Source organism: Amblyomma maculatum, chromosome 4 (genome assembly GCF_055883805.1).
Source record: "Amblyomma maculatum isolate TAMU_Amacu chromosome 4, ASM5588380v1, whole genome shotgun sequence".
Lineage (NCBI taxonomy): Eukaryota > Metazoa > Arthropoda > Arachnida > Ixodida > Ixodidae > Amblyomma > Amblyomma maculatum.
Genome location: NC_139347.1, coordinates 38211960 through 38228972, shown reverse-complemented (window position 1 = coordinate 38228972; position 17013 = coordinate 38211960). Strand labels below are relative to the sequence as shown.

Sequence of the window (17013 nt, the reverse complement as noted above, 5' to 3'; positions counted from 1 at the left end):
ACGTTCAGGACCCACGTATGCCTCGAAAACCAAACGTGCTGCTTTACATAGTCATCTATATTCAAGCGCACGAAAAAAAAAAAAAAACCTGATTATCAATTTGGATACATGGTGAGGAACATCTCGGACCGCTTAGAAAGAGCGGCTAAGCGCGTCCGCATTCCCATTTAACTTCCCCTTTTTGTATCTTATTTCAAAATTGTACTGCTGTAAAATCAAGCTCCACCTAAGAAGGCGACTGTTCTTCGATGTCGCAGTTTGCAGCCAAGCCAGGGGACAATGGTCCGTCTCTACGGTGAATTTGGCCCCTCCAAGATAGCACTGCAATTTTTGAATGGCCCATACAATGCAAGCGCATTCCTTCTCTGACGCGCAATAAGCCCTCTCTCTAGAACTCAGTTTTCTGCTCAAGTAGAGCACGGGGTGCTCATTACCGTCGTCATCTCTCTGGCAGAGAACAGCACCTAACCCTCGATCACTGGCATCACACTGGACCGTGAATTCTCGGCCATAGTCTGGAGCTCGCAATACCGGACGGCTAATCAGCACAGCCTTCAGGTTTACGAAGGAGGCTTCCTTTTGTTCGTCCCAGACTACATTTGTCGGTTCTGTCCTGCGGAGAGCGTCGGTCAGAGGGCTAGCCAAAGCTGAATAGTTAGGGATGTAGTGATTGTAGTACCCAGTCAGACCCAGGAATGCTCGAATTTCCGTCTTCGTGCTCGGCCGCGGGTAGTCTGCTACCGCAGAAATCTTAATCTCGCTGGGTTTCCTGAAACCTTGACCTACATTGTGACCCAAGTAGTCCACGGTCGCCCTTGCCAGGCAACATTTCTCGGCCTTTACGGTTAGTCCAGCTTGACGCAAAAGGCTCAGTACAGCTCTTAGATGTACCATATGGTCCGCCCATGAGTCGGAAAAAACCGCAATGTCGTCTAAATAAGGCACCGCGAATGTTTCACACCCCTTTAAAACCCTATCCATGAGTCGGGAAAAACAAAATGGAGCATTTTTGAGCCCGAAACTCATCATTGTTGGCTGGTAGCTGCCCGTCGGAGTGACGAAAGCCGCGTATCTGCTGGCGCGTTCAGTGAGCGGTACTTGCCAGTATCCTCGAGTAAGGTCCAGCGTAGTCACATATGCCGCTCTACTGACCTGTTCTACTCTCTCCTCAATATTCGGAATAGGATACACTTGATCCCTGGTGAGAGAATTTAGCTTTCGGTAGTCTACCACAGGCCTAGGGTCTTTACCTGGAGCTTCTACTAAGATCATAGGCGAAGCATAATCGCTTTCCGAGGGTTTTATTACTCCCAATTCCAGCATGCGAGTTACTTCCCTATCCAGAATTTCTCTTTGCCTTGGAGAAAATCGGTAGCACCTTGATCGCACTGGCACGTCTGAAGTCAGCTCAATATCGTGCTCAGTCAAATCAGTTCTGCCTGGCCTGTCCACGAAGCAGGCCTCAAACTCTGTTATTATCTCGCCCAGATCGGACAGCTGGGATTTCTTTAGTTCTCCTCTCTGCTCCGTCTTTTTGAGAAGCTCCTGAGCGTTGCTTCCTTTTTCGCTGAGGCAAATCAAGTTGTCCCCCATCTCCTCGGGGTTTAACGTTAGATTTACCACGGCTTGCTCCATAGCTAAGTCCTCTCGGGTTCCACTTAAAAGTCTTGTGAGATTACTAGACACTGGCGGCAAGATGTTACTCTCAAGAACGTCCTCATTCCGCGTCTCATCAAGCTCACTTTCAAGTTGACTTATCTGAGATGCCTCGCTCTCAAAGTTTTCTGACCTGCTATCTTCCGCATTTACCACTGTTTTAACTGCCGTTTCCTCCGCTGTGGATTTTTCTGGAATGAGCAGTGTAGCTAGTTCTCGCGCCTTTGAACGTGTTAAGGCTTGCACAACTCGGTCTCCGAAAAGGATGCCCCTCTTTCGCAGTAGCATGTCCGATTTGTTGGAAAACAAATACGGGTAGCTTTTAGGAAGCTTTCCTGAAACGGCAGCCTCGGTTGTTAATTCGCCGAAAGGGCCCTCGATGACCACGTTCGCGATCGGCAAGCACACACTCTGTTCCTCAACTACCTGTCGGATCCATGCACACTGTCCTGTATAGTCGGAAGGCGATACATACGCCGGATGGACAACATCCATCGTTGCGGCCGAATCGCGCAGTACCTTGCAAGGCTTCCCGTTGACTACTAGGTCATGCAGGTAGGGTTCTAAAAGCTGCATATTTTCATCGCAGTCCCTGACATACGAGAAAGCAATCTTTTCTTTCCGGCAGTTGACGGCAATGTGACCCTGCTCATTACACCTAAAGCATGTGAGCGGCTTCCTAGCCTCAAGCTTATTCTTTGTGTTCTGCACGTTGGTCACTTCCCCACTTTTCTCACTGCCGTCCTTTCTAGGGAATTTGCCTGAAGAAACCTTCATTTCTTCGTTTCCAACTCTAGCAAAGTGCCTTTCCTGACGGTTTTTCATACTGAACTTGGGATTGCGGGGCCTATCCACTGCTGGGTTGCTGAATTGTCGGCGCGAAGCATACTCCTCAATAAGTTCGGCAGCTTCAGTTGCCGACTTAATTTCGCCTCGGTCCTGTAACCAATTTCTTTCTTTTTCTGGGAGGCAGTTATAAAACTGCTCCAAAAGAATTTGCTCGACTACAGCGTCCCTATCACTGTAGGAATCTGTGCTCTTTAGCCACTCGCCCAAATTAACTCTTAAATTGTACAGGAATTCAGGGTAACTCTCGTCCCTGGACTTAGTAGCTTTCCGAAAACGTTGTCTGAACGCCTCGGCGCTAAGCCTATACTTTCTCAGAAGGCAAGCTTTGACCTTCTCGTAGTTGTCCGCGTCCTCCTTGCTTAGCCGCGCGACAACCTCCGCTGCCTCGCAGGGCAGAACCGTCAATAATCTCTGAGACCAAGTGTCTCGCTGGAAGGACAGTTTTTCGCAGGTTCGCTCAAAGTTAGCCAGATACAGACCGATATCCCCTGATATCACATATGGCTGCATGTACTTTGACATCTTGAAATCTGCCTCCTTGTTGAGAAGAGGTACCGCTAGCTGGGGACAATTGCCCGACCTCTTGCTCAACTCTAGTTCTAATTTCCGGAGCTCAATTTCTTGGTCCAGCTTTTTTGCTTCTCTTTCACGCTTCTTTTCCTCTTTTTCCCACTCACGTTCGCGCTCCCTTTCCTCTTTTTCCCTCTCAAGTTCACGCTCACGCCTCTTTTCCTCTTTTTCCCGCTCTTTCTGCTCTTTTTCCCGCTCCTTCTGCTGTCTGAGCTGTTCCTTTTTTTGACCGATGAGGTTCCATGCTTCACTGAGCTCCTCATCATCGGCTCCCAAATCTGTGATTGCCTTTATAATCAAAGGTTTTCGTGCCAAACCACTTGTATCAATTCCCAATTCCTCACACAATTGCAACAGTTCCGGTTTCTGCAGCTTTTGTAGGTCCATGATCGCTCCGAGTGTCGGCTACTTCCAAAACAACAGTGCAAACTACCAAACCTAAAGGCGTTTCCACACTCTCTTTACCAGTTCTAAAATCTAACCCTGTTCTAGAACCTGGTCCACATCAGAAGAAAAGCCAAGCACTCACCCACACATGCGATCGATGTTCCGAGCTGCCCTCTTGTTGGCCGATTGTTGCTCCTGCTTGTTGCTTGAGATGCCACCTCCGATCACAAGGTGTTGTGGCTTGTAGCTTCAGATCCACCTCCAATCACCAGATGTTGTGGCTTGTAGATTCAGATCCCACCGCTGGTCACCAGTTGTCGTGACGCTGGGGCTATGGCGACCCGGCCTTCACTTGGTAGCGTGCAGAGACTCCGGGTTGAAGAAGGACTGAATCTTCGAAGTTGGTAAAATATGTACAAGCAGGTTTACTGGCACTTTGAGAAAACGTATTTACAAGAATATTTACATGAAGAAGAAGGGTACATCAGCAAAATGACAAGCGTTAAGAGTTCATAGCGAGAAGCGACTGGATGAGCCGTTTACCCAGGGCCCAGAGCGACATTTCGTGCTCTGCAGCGTCCTTAAAAACCCCCTATGTCCAGCCCCTCTCTGAAGATGCTGACCAACCAAATCCAGGGCACGCCCCTCAGGTATCGGCATCCAATCGAACACATCACTGCACTGATGGTCTGAAGCACTGACTGGTCCGGCATTCATTCGTTGGGCGTGATCACTTGTTGGCGGGAAAGCTTGGGAACGGCGAGGAGAGGAGGTACATTTCTATTCTTCAGCAAAGAAACCACAGGCTGGTTCTGGGGGTTTTACTTCTCAGAAACCCGAGTGCACGTGGCGCCGCATAGGGCTCCCAACATGGTCCCTTTTCGACAATTGCAAATCTTTCCTGCATTCCCGGGAAATCACTTAATGGCCGTATGAGTCATGCTCTTCTCTTGTCCTGCACGTCAGCGGACATGTCACTCTGTCGTCTCCTTTGGATAGGAGGCATTCATCACTGGAGGATAGCACTTCTCGACTGGAAGGGTGAACAAAAGAAAGCACTTCCTGCTATTTCCCGCAGGGGGACGTTTCTTTGTGTTTTTCCAGACGTTCTCTTGACAGGGCCAATTTGGCATTTGCAGGTTGTCCACAAAGCAAAACATGCTTACAAAACAGGATTCCTGGAAACAGGCTCACTTAGAGCCAATGGACCATCACCACATATTCACAAAACTTTTCCATGCCCACAGGCGAACAATAGAGCGCGCAAATGCGGATGCTTGGTCGTAACAGCGTACACCAGTCCCTTTGTCATTCTCGAACGCCTCAGTGAAGTAAATTACGTTGTTTATAAAGTTACTTTTAGTCGTCGCCGGTGTCGCAGACCCAGGTCGCCCACGTCGCCCCCCTAAAACCTTGCTGTCGACCTACTGATTAATGTCGTTGCTTGAGGACGAGCTTTGACTGAACCGGGGGAAGTGATACGCGGACCTCCCAAGCAGTGCGATGATGATGAAGAGGGCGAAGAGCGAAGGCACGAGGGCTGGGAAACTGACCGCCAACCGTTCCGCGACGTCCCCTAGCCTTGTGAATAAATTAGTTTTGCCAACCGCTACTTCGTAACAATATATATAGTACATATAACTGCAGGGGGCATTGTGTGTACGCTTAGAAACACCAGATCATGATAAGCTTTGAAATGGTTTGCTTGGTCAAACTTATCACTTTGAAACTGGTTGTACCTGAGCCGGTTGGTACATAACCGTAATGATGTCAACACAAGAATAGACTCAAATGAATTAAAGACGAAGGACAACGCTGGCACTTACGACGCCTATATTTATGAAAGAAACAACATGAAAAGAGACGAAAAACTGCTTTGTGTTATATCGTGAGTTGACAAAACAGAATGAATGAATGAATGAATGAATGAATGAATGAATGAATGAATGAATGAATGAATGAATGAATGAATGAATGAATGAATGAATGAATGAATTCTTTATTCGAAAGAAGCGATGGCAGAAACAGAACTTCTACGCCTTCCTTGTTAGTATAGGCTCCGCGCAAAAATTCTAATTATTTAATTCTAAAAAAAACTGAGCATATGCTAACAAAATATGTCTACTACGTTAGATAGCCAGTGTCTCCTCAATCACTTTATCGCTTTTTTTTTTTTTTTGCTTTATCGGGACATGCTACGGGGTATATTTGTAATGTTTGTAGCCAAGCGTGATTGGTTCTACGTTGTTCAAGGCTGTCGTTGACGATTACCGCGCCGTATCTGAAAACGTCTTCGTCGCCTTTAAAGTCAGTCCCAATCAAACCTTTCATCTGAAACCCTTTCGCTGTCTCCCTGCTTGTCGGACTACCGTCACCACATTATCCGCTGTAACGATGCCAGTGCCGCTTCAATTGTAACTGCAACTGTAACAGCGAAGTTTCCTTCAATCAATGAATAAGTGGGCAAATTATATGGCATGTATGCGTGTTCAGGCAATTACAGTCTCGTTGTTAAAGAATCATTCATATTTGAAAAAAAAAAGGGAAAAAATCACCTTTCCGATGGACCCTCGGATTGAAGCTATTAAATACATCATCGCATTATTTCTATTCCCTGACTATAAATGTCTGCCCCTATTCGGACCATTCTGATGCATGCCTTCCCAGGCCAATAAGGCGACGAATAACACCGGTTCACATGAAAAACGCGAAGATGACGGTAACGTAGGGAAGTTTGTTGCGCAGTATGATTTTCAGGTTACCTACTGTAAGTTGATGAACCCCTATTTCTGGGTATTTCTAGCGCTCCATGTAAAAAAGTTAAATGACAACTTTCCCTAAGAAATTCCCGTGAATCAAGTGGGAACCATGCACTTAATAAGGTTGCCCGAGTTAGATGCTGAATTAGAGTTAATGGTAGCTCAGCTGCATGATCTCCATAGGGGTACACATTACCGTTGTTCAATCACGGTAACATGTAGAGTATGTAGCGAAGGCAAGCGTAGCCGAATGCGAGGGTCAGCACTCGAGATAAGATCAGGAAATTAGGATAGAGATGGGCTGACACAGAGCTGAATATATAAAAAGAGGCCTCTGCTGTGCTCTTTCGCGATAAACATTATTAAAATGAAACGACATCATAAGCCCACAAATTATGTACAAAACAGCCGGGAAGCGAGGCCAAACCGCCTGAACTATACAAGTCACGTCGGCACGTTGGTAAAGAGGCAAGGTTGCGCAATCGAGAGATGTACTATTCTTATTTGCAGTCGGCCCGCTCATACTTTTCCCAGAGTTTAAGAAAGAAAGAAAAGAAGCAGTCGTTTGGCAAAAGTGCAATTCCGGGAAGCAACCTAGCTTCACAATGGTGGTCCATCATATACCAGTGTTAACCACAGGTTGCGCGAACCAATAAGGAAGTACGCCGTCTTCCACCAGTGTTCTCAAGAAATTACACACGTTGCCGCAAACGAGAAGTTATACGAGACGATCCTATCACTTACGAGGCAGGCTGTAGCACAGGTGCGTCTATGGTTCGCTGTGTTGCCGTTACTTAGCGTAATGATGCCGTTATTGGCTAAGCAATTCTTTACGCCTCGCTGACCCCAGCTGGCTGCCAGCGGTATTTAAGCTGCGACGTGCTCTTTTTTGTCATTTTGTGCTGACAACAGCGCCAATTTTCTGTTAGGCACAGAGAAGAGGAAGTCATTGTTAGGCCTGCTTACACCCTGTGTCATATAAAGATATCTGGTTGCTCTCACGTCTCAACCGGATGCTGATGCTGATGCTGATGCTGATGCGGCCATTCCCCTTTGTATCGGGGGATCACAAAGTTCTGGATCAGGCCAGGAGAAACGGGTAGAAAATTTGAGGAGTGAGAAAATTCTATGCTATGAAAATTCACCGGATGGGACAGTGTGATCATCATGTTCATTGTCATGCTAGCCCAACCAGCTCACGGCTTGCATGGACCGTTGCACTGACGGAGGCTGCTTCTCTCGTAAAACAGGCATATGTCCATGAGCTGAGATGGTGACTCTTATCTCAGAGTGAGTTACGGTGCGATGTGTGCTAAACATTGCCGCGCGTATACGGTGCCCAGGTGCACCTGGAAATGCAGAAGAAGCTGACCCTGCTGTTCGGTCTTTCCACGTGGCTGACGATACCGTGCCTGCCGAACGGAGTGGGCTCGTGCACCTACGAAGACATCTGCAAGATCCACCTGTTCTCCAAGCCAGAGTGCCTGCACCCGAAGACCGGAGAGGAGATACCGTGCCAGTGTCCCTACTATGAGGTACGACGCGCACGTTTACAATGCGAGCTCACGTTGCAAGATTCCTGTGGGTATTTTTAGTTTTAGAGCGCAGCTTTTACGCGCAAGGTTCGGCGGTTGAGCTACGTCGCCGTTTGGACCGTTGCGAGTGTAACCGAGCGAAAAGAGACACGAGCCACGTGAGAGACACGATCCAAAGACCATTTCTCAGCAAAAAAGTAAGAGAGAATCCATGAGCTCTGCGCCACTCCCTCGTGACTCCTCTTTCTTTTCTGCCGAGAAATTTTCTTTGGCTCGTTAGAAAAAAAATTGGAGGACGCTTAAGCTTCGCCTTTAAGAATGGAACGCGATAGCGTTATCGCGCCCCATTAGTACCGTCTACTCATTTGCTTGTCGCGCTTTTTGCTATACTCATTTTTATTTATTAATCCTTCCGGGACGTAGAAGCGCTGCCAGCCACCTTGCCGAAACGCGCGGGCCTCAAGTTGCAGTCGTAGTTCGTCGGCAACATCGTTGCCGATCCGAGCCGGCGCGATGAAGATCTCGGAGGCCATGCTCTGTCTATCTTATTCCGTACGCCACACGCATGATGGCGCTACGTGCATGCCAAGCGAAGAGGAAGTACAGCGCAAAAGTAATTTGCCACTCGCTTAACTGCGTGTTCTGTAATTCTGTAACTTACATGCTCATAATTATTATTATACGCCACAATACACTTCTCTAAGGGACATTTCTGAGACAACACCGCAATCAATAGAAGCGCCTTTGTCCGTTTCAAACCATCTAGCTGGCGTGGCGGAGTGGTTAGCGTGCTGGTCTCGCACCCCGGTCGCATTCCTCAGATCGGCGATTTTTCCTACTCGTTTTTATTTATTAATGCTTCTGGGATTTTTCGCTCACGGCCAACGCCGGACGACGCGGGACGGCGGCCACCGCCGACGACACCGACTTTTCTGCGACAAGGGGCCCTTAACGCTATCGCGTTAATAAAGAGCACGTGCTTTGTAACTGCACATACATACATACAAGCTTCTCAAACTATTTGCCTCAATATATCGCAAAACCCTGCTCAAATTTCGCGTTAGGGAGAATCATAATCGTCCTCAGAAAGTTTGATTTGGCGGCTTATACCTTTATGCCTCATAAGCCCCGTCAGGTCGTAGAAAGAAGCTAAGTCCGATAATCAACGAACTAGAACTTGGAGCTGATTCTGCCCTTTGTGGCTCCGTTTGATCGTTTCATAGCATAAACCTGTGTCCGCCACCTAGAAAGGTATAATACGCGAAAACCAATTCACGCCTCGAATGTCTTCTGTAGGTGCTACCCATATGTGACCCCAAACAAGCACCAAAGGTCATTTCAAAATGTACCGGGCTTATAGAGGAATCCGAGGAAATGTTAAGAAGCCGCAGCCTATCATCACAGTAACACGGAGCGCGTTATAATAGCGCCGGAGTTTTACATCCTGGAAAATTAACACCTGAGTGACGCCGACCTCGGCTGGGCGGAAGTTATCCTTGTATCTCATAACAGTGTTTACCGACATACGCATCTTTAATCTGGTTTAACCCCTCACCGAGTGAAGCTGTGTTTCCGGGCGCCCGCTTAACTGGTTACTTGTTTGAGTCTTGCATAATTCAGAAAGTTTCGATAGGAAAACGAGCAATTCCTGTTTGTTTTCACACCGGTAAGCGTTCAAGGTTGCAAGCCTTGGAACTCAAAAAGAATCTCATAAGCCATGGGAGGCAGGTGGATACCTCGACGTGCATACAACGTGACATGTCAAGGACATTTAATTAAAAAGAAAAAGAAACTCGCCTCCGTTTCTAAAAGTTCGATGGAAGCGAAAGTGAACAATAGGAGTGAAAGAAGAAGATACTAAGGGTGTGTCATAAGCGAAGGCATGGTGCAAGGGAGCAGGGGAAATAACGATGCAATTCAGAAAACATAGTGCAGAGACGCGATGCTGCAGCCCAGACATAACCAAATAAATCTTTGAGAAAACAGTGAAATGGTGCCGAGTGTCAAGCCAACACCACCTAGACTACTACAAGGCCTGTGCAAACTTATGTGACGTCATCGTAGTGAGATCATACTGAAAGTCGGCTTCACCCTACGAGGTTGCGTTTTTTGTTTGTTTTTTTAACGCTGCTCTGTAGCTACCTCTTGAAGTTTTTAGTGCTAGCGATGAAGAGGTTTATACTTGTGTTACCTGTGTTATCTAATATTGCCAGTCTTATGAAGTATATGAGAAGTTTGACACAATCCATTATTTAAATGGCAGAAATGAAGTTGCGAGGAAATTTTCACCTTCATTCAGAGTTGCTTGAATAAACATTAAGACAGGCACAAAATTCACCTAAGAGCACATTTATTGTTAGATGGATAGATAAAGCTAAGAATGGTAGGCAGATATATTACTCAGAACAGTGACCTTGACGACACTCGGTGTAGCTTGTCGTGAATACGAGAACAAAGCAAAGCGCAAAAAACCACGAAGGACGAGGAGGGGACAGGACAAGTTCCAATGTTTCCAATGGTTTCCAATGTTTTCTGAAGTGAATACGAGGTCGCTTTCATGGAAGTGCTGGTCACAAAGCTGTAATGTAAATATAAAAAAAAGCTGCTAAGCTGGGAACAGCGATTGCCATGAGTATATTAACGCAGCGAGCAGCTAACTCGTATTTAAACCAGTCATTTACTACGGCAACTACGATCACGTGGCCACTAGCGAAATAAAATTGTTTCCATAAGAAAATAATTTAGGTTGCAAAACAATTTTGTTCCGCACTCAAAACAGGGCGAATACTACTCGATTATTAGTAGCTGTGCTGTTCAAATTGTGTGCTCGATATGGGCACGCCTACGCTTTAATACACTGTGCTAAATCAAATAGTGGTAAATAGCAGCACGAGTATTAGGAGGCAAACAAGAACGCTTTCTTACCACAGTGCACTTCATCGGTAATAACTTTTTCCACGGCGCAGCCTCTGTCCACGCTGCATTTTGAGCCGAGTCCGACGGAAACTTGTACACTTGCGCTTTGGGTCCATTGGCATAGTTAGAGCGACAGTTTAGCGCACAACACCCAGATATTGTAGATACCTTGCTCGCAAGCGCATATGCAGCACAGATTAGGAACACGGCAAACACAGGCTGAAAGCACGCACACTCAGGCCGAGTCGTTTCAGATCGCCTTGCTTGTGTACGCTTGCGCTCGGCGCCGCCGATCTATCCCCAGATCTCACTTTCGTGACGTAGGACTAGTGGAAAGGGGGACTTGCGCTGCCCTTATCCTAGTCTAGGTGGTGTTGGTCAAGTCTTCCTCCGAGAGCGCAATGAAACTTTGGCGCAACTGCCGTTCCTTGTCCCGGCACCTCACCACACAGTTTCGGGTCTTGCATCAAGACATTTAGCGACGTTCACGAAAATTAGCAAGCTAGCCATCACAAGCACATTGCGTTAACAAAGCCGGATCACTAAAATTGCGTAGGATTGAGATTGTAGTTCTTGAAAGAGCCGATGTACTTGAAGCCTCGCTAAATTTTCGATTCCATGAAACTGACACACGTGACAGAAAAATAAAAGGCGTGGTGCAGAGCTGAAAAGGAAGCTCATGATCACGACTGCATTTCCTCGCTTGCCATTGTTTTAGCTGACTCTAACAAGGCAGTGAATACGATCTTGTTCGCAACGATGCGGTTTTGAAAGAGAAAACATGGCGTTGTAACGAATGCTTCGGGTGGACTCATACGTCAACTAAAGGAGGGGCGAACTTGGTCATTACCATGTAGTTTCGGCATTACTGTTCCGTGCATATTTCAGAATAAGACAAGTTGAGGGAATTTGTTCTTTTGCTGCCCGCGTGTTTTTTTTTTTTGTATATATTATTGCCGCCTGAAATCAGAATTACTTCACCGCCTCTGTTGTGAAGTAATTAGAATGCAAATACATTTATTCCTGCATCCACTTTAATTGTGCTCCTTTGGCTCGAGCTTAACGATGCACTGAAGGATCAGACATGTGCTCAGGTTCGTTACGTTCGCCCTGGGGGAATGGAAATGACGAGCAATGTACAGCTCAGGGTTCAAGCTAGCAAGGCGACGAAGGAGGCCAGATGGTATTAGTTAGCTAGGACTAGTTCGAGTTAACATTTACTAATCTTCAAACAGAGGCAGTCATGATAAAAATGGAAAGTCAAAAGAAAACATGCTTTTACTTTGTAAGGGCGTTTTGTTTATGGGATTGTGATCGCCCTCAGTGGAAAGTATGTCTAACAGATTATAACATTTATAACAGATGTGCCGTTTTGTAATATTTCGGGTGCCTAAAGACAAGCGTATTACCCATTTTAATTTATAGTTACGTGACTTTTCCTCTCAGAGAGCCATCCAGTTTTTGTGTATAAAATGAAATGACAGGGGTGCGACAGACCATATGAGCAGAAAATGCCTATTCTGTGTTTACTTAACGACGTTGAAGTCATTGCCTGACTGGCGGGAGTCGAATGAGACACGTGATCAAAAGTAAACTAGCAAGCCAGGCACCACATAGGGGTACGGCTGCCATCAAATGTGTCCTGTTTCGGATGTTTGGTTTCAAACGCACGGACTGTATACGTCGTGTATCGTAATAATAACGCAAACCTGTTCTTCAGAGTGGATGGATGAATGAATACAACTTTTCATCAGCTTCCAAAAGGCTATTTTAGAGTAATGATGGGTGGACCTCCTAGTCCGACAGTAAATTGGCCTTCATCGCAGCTGCAGCCCTGTTCACCAGTCTCGCTGGTCTTGTTGTCATTGCTGCACATAATGGCCCCCCATTTCTATCTGGATGTTTTAAGGATTGCGTCCATACCTGAGGTGTGTTCTGGCATCCCCATATCATGTGGTATATGTCTGAGATTCAGTCCCAGTGCCTACACTGAAGGATGCGTAGGATGGGATACCATTGATGTAATTTTGTCGGTGTGAGAATGCGTTTGTATGCACCGATATCCTCCTCAGAACGGAGGATATCACTCAGCCTTCTATAGCCTCGGGGCGAAGTGAAGTTTTCGGGTAATGAATTGCACCAATGTTTCCTGCATTTAAACTAGGTCCCCCCTAGCTGCAGACATTTCGACACATAGCCTTCCTCCTTGTCGAGGTACTTAAATTTACATTGATCTTAAATTTCCAGTGCTATACACCCGACTATGTAAACGTTTTTACGTGCGGAAATATCAAACGCTGCTGTCTCAGTATGTCAACCGTGAGATAATAGTGCCACTGGGGCTGAAGACGCATACCTATCTCTCATTTTCAGGCATGCATTTTCCTCTGTCGAGTCCCAGACAAAGACAGTGTATCGTGGCTTGTCTCACAATAGAACGGTTCTTTTCAATGCCATGCATGTTGACTCTGTCAACAGTCCGTGCAGTGTAACGACCGGCTCAATGCAAAGCCCATTCTTACGACTGTATCCACAAAGTCACGGCTGCCCTCACGAAAACCGTTTCCCTTTGGTCGTGCAGGGCGAATGGCGCCTGAAGCCAACCACGTTCAAGGTGCCCGAACTGCCGCCGGACCTCCCCTCGTATCTTCTGGACGGCGAGTTCGTCATCAAGGCCACCGTGCTGCGCGACGGAGAGCAGATCGGCTGCTATTCCACAGACGTTGAACTCAACCTGTGACCTCGCTCCACGCACTGAGAGACTCCGAAAAACGACCCGCGCAGTGCTGTTCCTGTGCGTTTCGCGTGTGTGCTGTGTCGCGTCCCACTTCTGATGGGGGCGCCCCGCACCTCCGTCGTCACCGCGGAACTGAATGGGCCATACAGTGCACCGCTGGCCCCTAGGGGTGACGCCTTCTGAGAGACGGCGAGTCAGCATCGCCGGGGTCGGCTGTCTGTTTTTTTATTTTTTTTTTTTTAATCGTCGACATCGACCGCCGACCGAAACTCGGCTGTGGCTGGTTTCTTCTATTTTCCATCCAGCCATGCGGAGAACTGCGACGATTCCTGCTCGATTCCCGGTCCGTCTCCGCGTGTCCACCCACCGTCATTTATTAGAGCGTGCTCGCCATTGCCTCAGAGCATCTTTAGAAATGTACATAGTAATTCTGCCTCCCGCTAACGACGCACCGACGTGGCTTTTTAAAACGGCGTTTTCGTACTTAGCATTATAGGTCATGGTTTCGCACTTGGCCATGGCGGCTGCCTTCTGGTGGGAACGAAATGCTTAAAGAGCTCCTGTACAAGGTTTTCGGTTCACGACAGAAAGAAAGGAAAAATAGCCTACAAGTCATAATCCTGAGTTCTCAACCTTGCGGTCTGCTTTGTAAGTGCGCACTGCAACTCTGACACGCAAAAACCCTTCAGTAACGTCGGCTGCGAAACAGTGAACTTCGCGGTAGATCGTGTTTGTCCGCAGACGCAGCTTTTAATTTTATCTGCTGGTCGTTCCCGACGCTTTCAGCTCAAGCACAAGTGCCCCAATTTTTTTTATTACGCCACCGGGCGCACGACACGAGTCAAGCCTAAACGAATATCGCATGCGTCTTCCTGACATGAACAATGCGCTATGCAATGAGGCGCTGCGCACCAGCGAATTCATTTCCAAGCTGCCGGCTATATACCAAACTGCAGAGATACCAAACTGCAGGCTTTCCTAGTAGAGTGAGGGAGCTTCAAGTCTAAAGTGAGGGAGCTTCAAGCTTCAGGGGGTTCAACGTCCTGACTAGGCCCATATGGGCTACGAAGGACACCATAATGGAGGGTTTGGGGTTAATTTAGACCACTTTATAGTCTTTAAAGTGCGCTTTAGAATGCACTGGCGCACTTTAGTTTTCGCGTACGCTATAGAAGCGCAGCCGCTACGTCAAGAAACTTAGGTCGCCTGCATAGGACGAGGTGGCATAGCACTGGGGCTGCAAACAAGCATCACTGCAAATGAAATTTCCAGTTTTCCGAGAAAACTCCGGAGCTAGAATTCGTTCCTGGCTGTCTGAAGAAAGCATGTTCCGGACAACACTTCATCTTAATATTCGAGGCGTACGTGTGCTATACACGCAGAGTCGTTCTTCATATATGTTCCGCCCAGACAGGTTGCCAACTTCGCGGTGACAAATGTCTCGACTAGCTTGAAACAAATGCCCAGACTTAATCTTAGTTACCACTATAGAAATAGTGCCTCTCGTACCACGGACGCACCCTGCCCTCCGCTTCTCAGAGCGTGCAGTTCACGCTGCGGCGTTGGTGGGATGCATCAAGCAACTGTCCTCATCGGACTCGGCCTAGATTGATTTTACTTTGCGGAAACGAGGCTGGTACACCTGGTTATGGAAGAGCCTATATCGACATTACTCATGCGACGCCGTGTATTAGGCTGGTTCCACTTCACATCTTTTTTTTTTTTTTATTTGCTATCCTCCTCCAATGCAGCATGAGCGATCTCATAAAATTTGCAGCTTCATTGCACAAGCGCGATGAAAAATAAATACGAGGGGGGGGTAAACAAGCCGCTTCATGTCGTGCGCAATAAGAAGCCACTCTGGCTTTAACAAGGGCCTGACTTATCCAGAATTATTGCAGGCTGCTGATAAATACGTGAATTAAGGCCATGTTTGTAACATGCGGCGTTCCCCCGCAAGCCTCTTTTGCAGTTTATAAAGGTGTGATCGTTCAACTAAGTATTGTGTACCTACAAAGAAAGCTCATGCGTTTTGCTGTGTAATAAGCCAGTGACGTGCACAGATAATTACTATTCCAGTTTCTCGCACCAGCTAAGAAAGCAAAAATGAAAAATTAGCCGAGTTAAGACACATCAATGCTTTTCACACATGTTCCCCAGTATAAGCACACATGGCGAACACAATCTCCCCCTTGCTCCGCGCACGAGTTACTTTTTTGTTCTCTGCAGGATGCGATGCTGGAGGAAATAAGGAGTCACTCATGGACAACTTCGAAATTGCATATTCTGACTCGCTCGACGGGCCGTGAGGTTTGTCGTCCGAAGGTTCACAGAACGACGTGCCTTAACCAAGTACGACCAAAACAACGTGAATCTACACGGAGATTCTCGACGCTTAATAGGCAAAAGGCCACTGTCAGGAGCGGTGCGACAGATCGTTTTTTGCTTTCTTTTTTTTTTTATATATAGCAATCAATACCTGCGAAAATAAGGCACTAGACCTGGACGCCTACCTTATACGCTTCGATTCGAAGAGGCAACCCGGTGAAAGCTATGCACGCATCTGTTGCTATCGCGGTCACTGCATGTATTGTTAGACGGCGCAAGCACGGAAAAGGGCATTTCTCTGTTACGAATTGTTTAGCAGGTGGTCCTGAGCCTGCGCTTTTCAAGCACTTTAGTTCTTGTTAAACTTGTTCGCGAACTCTTCTCAGTTCTTAAAAGATTTATTTTGCCGGCGAGAGACAGTGCAACTTGCGCACGTGTTGAAATATCACAGTTTTCTTATCCATTTCATCTCAGCAAGTCATGCAAGAAATAGTACATAATACTGTTCGTCAAAATGTATAAACTGACTCACGCTTTGCTTTTTTTATTTGCATAGCAATTTTTCTAAGACATACGCTATGAGCATCAACTACACGCTAATTGACGTTTATGCAATTGGTCTTAATCGAGATGTTTTTCGTGTCAGCTAGAAGCCACGAATTGTGCACAACACGCTTAAATTTTGCTTCTTAGGTCATTTATGTGAGTCAACAAAAAAATAAAGAATATCAGCTTATTTTATTGTGTCCTTGTTGCAGTCTCCCGCTTTTCTCATAATTTCTGCCGGTGGCGGTTTTCTAAGAAGCCACTGCGCACTTGAAGGCTCTGCAAATTCAACCACTTTGTTACGAACCGGTGTAAGACGTCTCTGCGTTACTACCGGCAGGGGTAACGGTGAGAAATTCTCAACCAACATATGCTTGTAAAGTGGCGCCGCACTGATGCTGCAGTGTCACAATCGGAGCGAGTGAGCCAGTGAGTTCGGATTCTCCCTCCCTCTCAACCTCACTATCCTCCCAATGAAATGTACTCGCGTCGTAGTTTATTTCTCCTACAGAAGCAGATAGATGCCAAACAAGCATGACAAAATTCATCGGTCCACATCCTCTCCACCGAAAAGAGTGCATAAATGCATTCCCTCCGTCGCTATCAAGAATGAAATGCTCCCTTTTCAAGCTTTACGTTCTTAGGTCAGGAAGCACTACATCAAAAAGAAAGACCTGGAACTTCAGTGTATACAGATTTGGTTATAGCGCTGCCGCAGGTACTATCTTCG

General features: G+C 46.8%; 1 protein-coding gene across 1 annotated transcript in view; it reads left to right on the top strand.

The window, feature by feature from the left end:
* Positions 1 to 16465, top strand: part of LOC146190755 (ganglioside GM2 activator-like) — a 62583-nt gene extending 46118 nt beyond the window's left edge. The window contains exons 3-4 of the mRNA XM_084601136.1: positions 7565 to 7756; positions 13254 to 16465. Of these exons, the coding sequence (XP_084457262.1) occupies positions 7565 to 7756; positions 13254 to 13412 (351 nt within the window). The 3' untranslated portion in view covers positions 13413 to 16465. The remainder of the gene's footprint in view (positions 1 to 7564; positions 7757 to 13253) is intronic.
* The last annotated feature ends 548 nt before the right edge of the window (positions 16466 to 17013 follow it).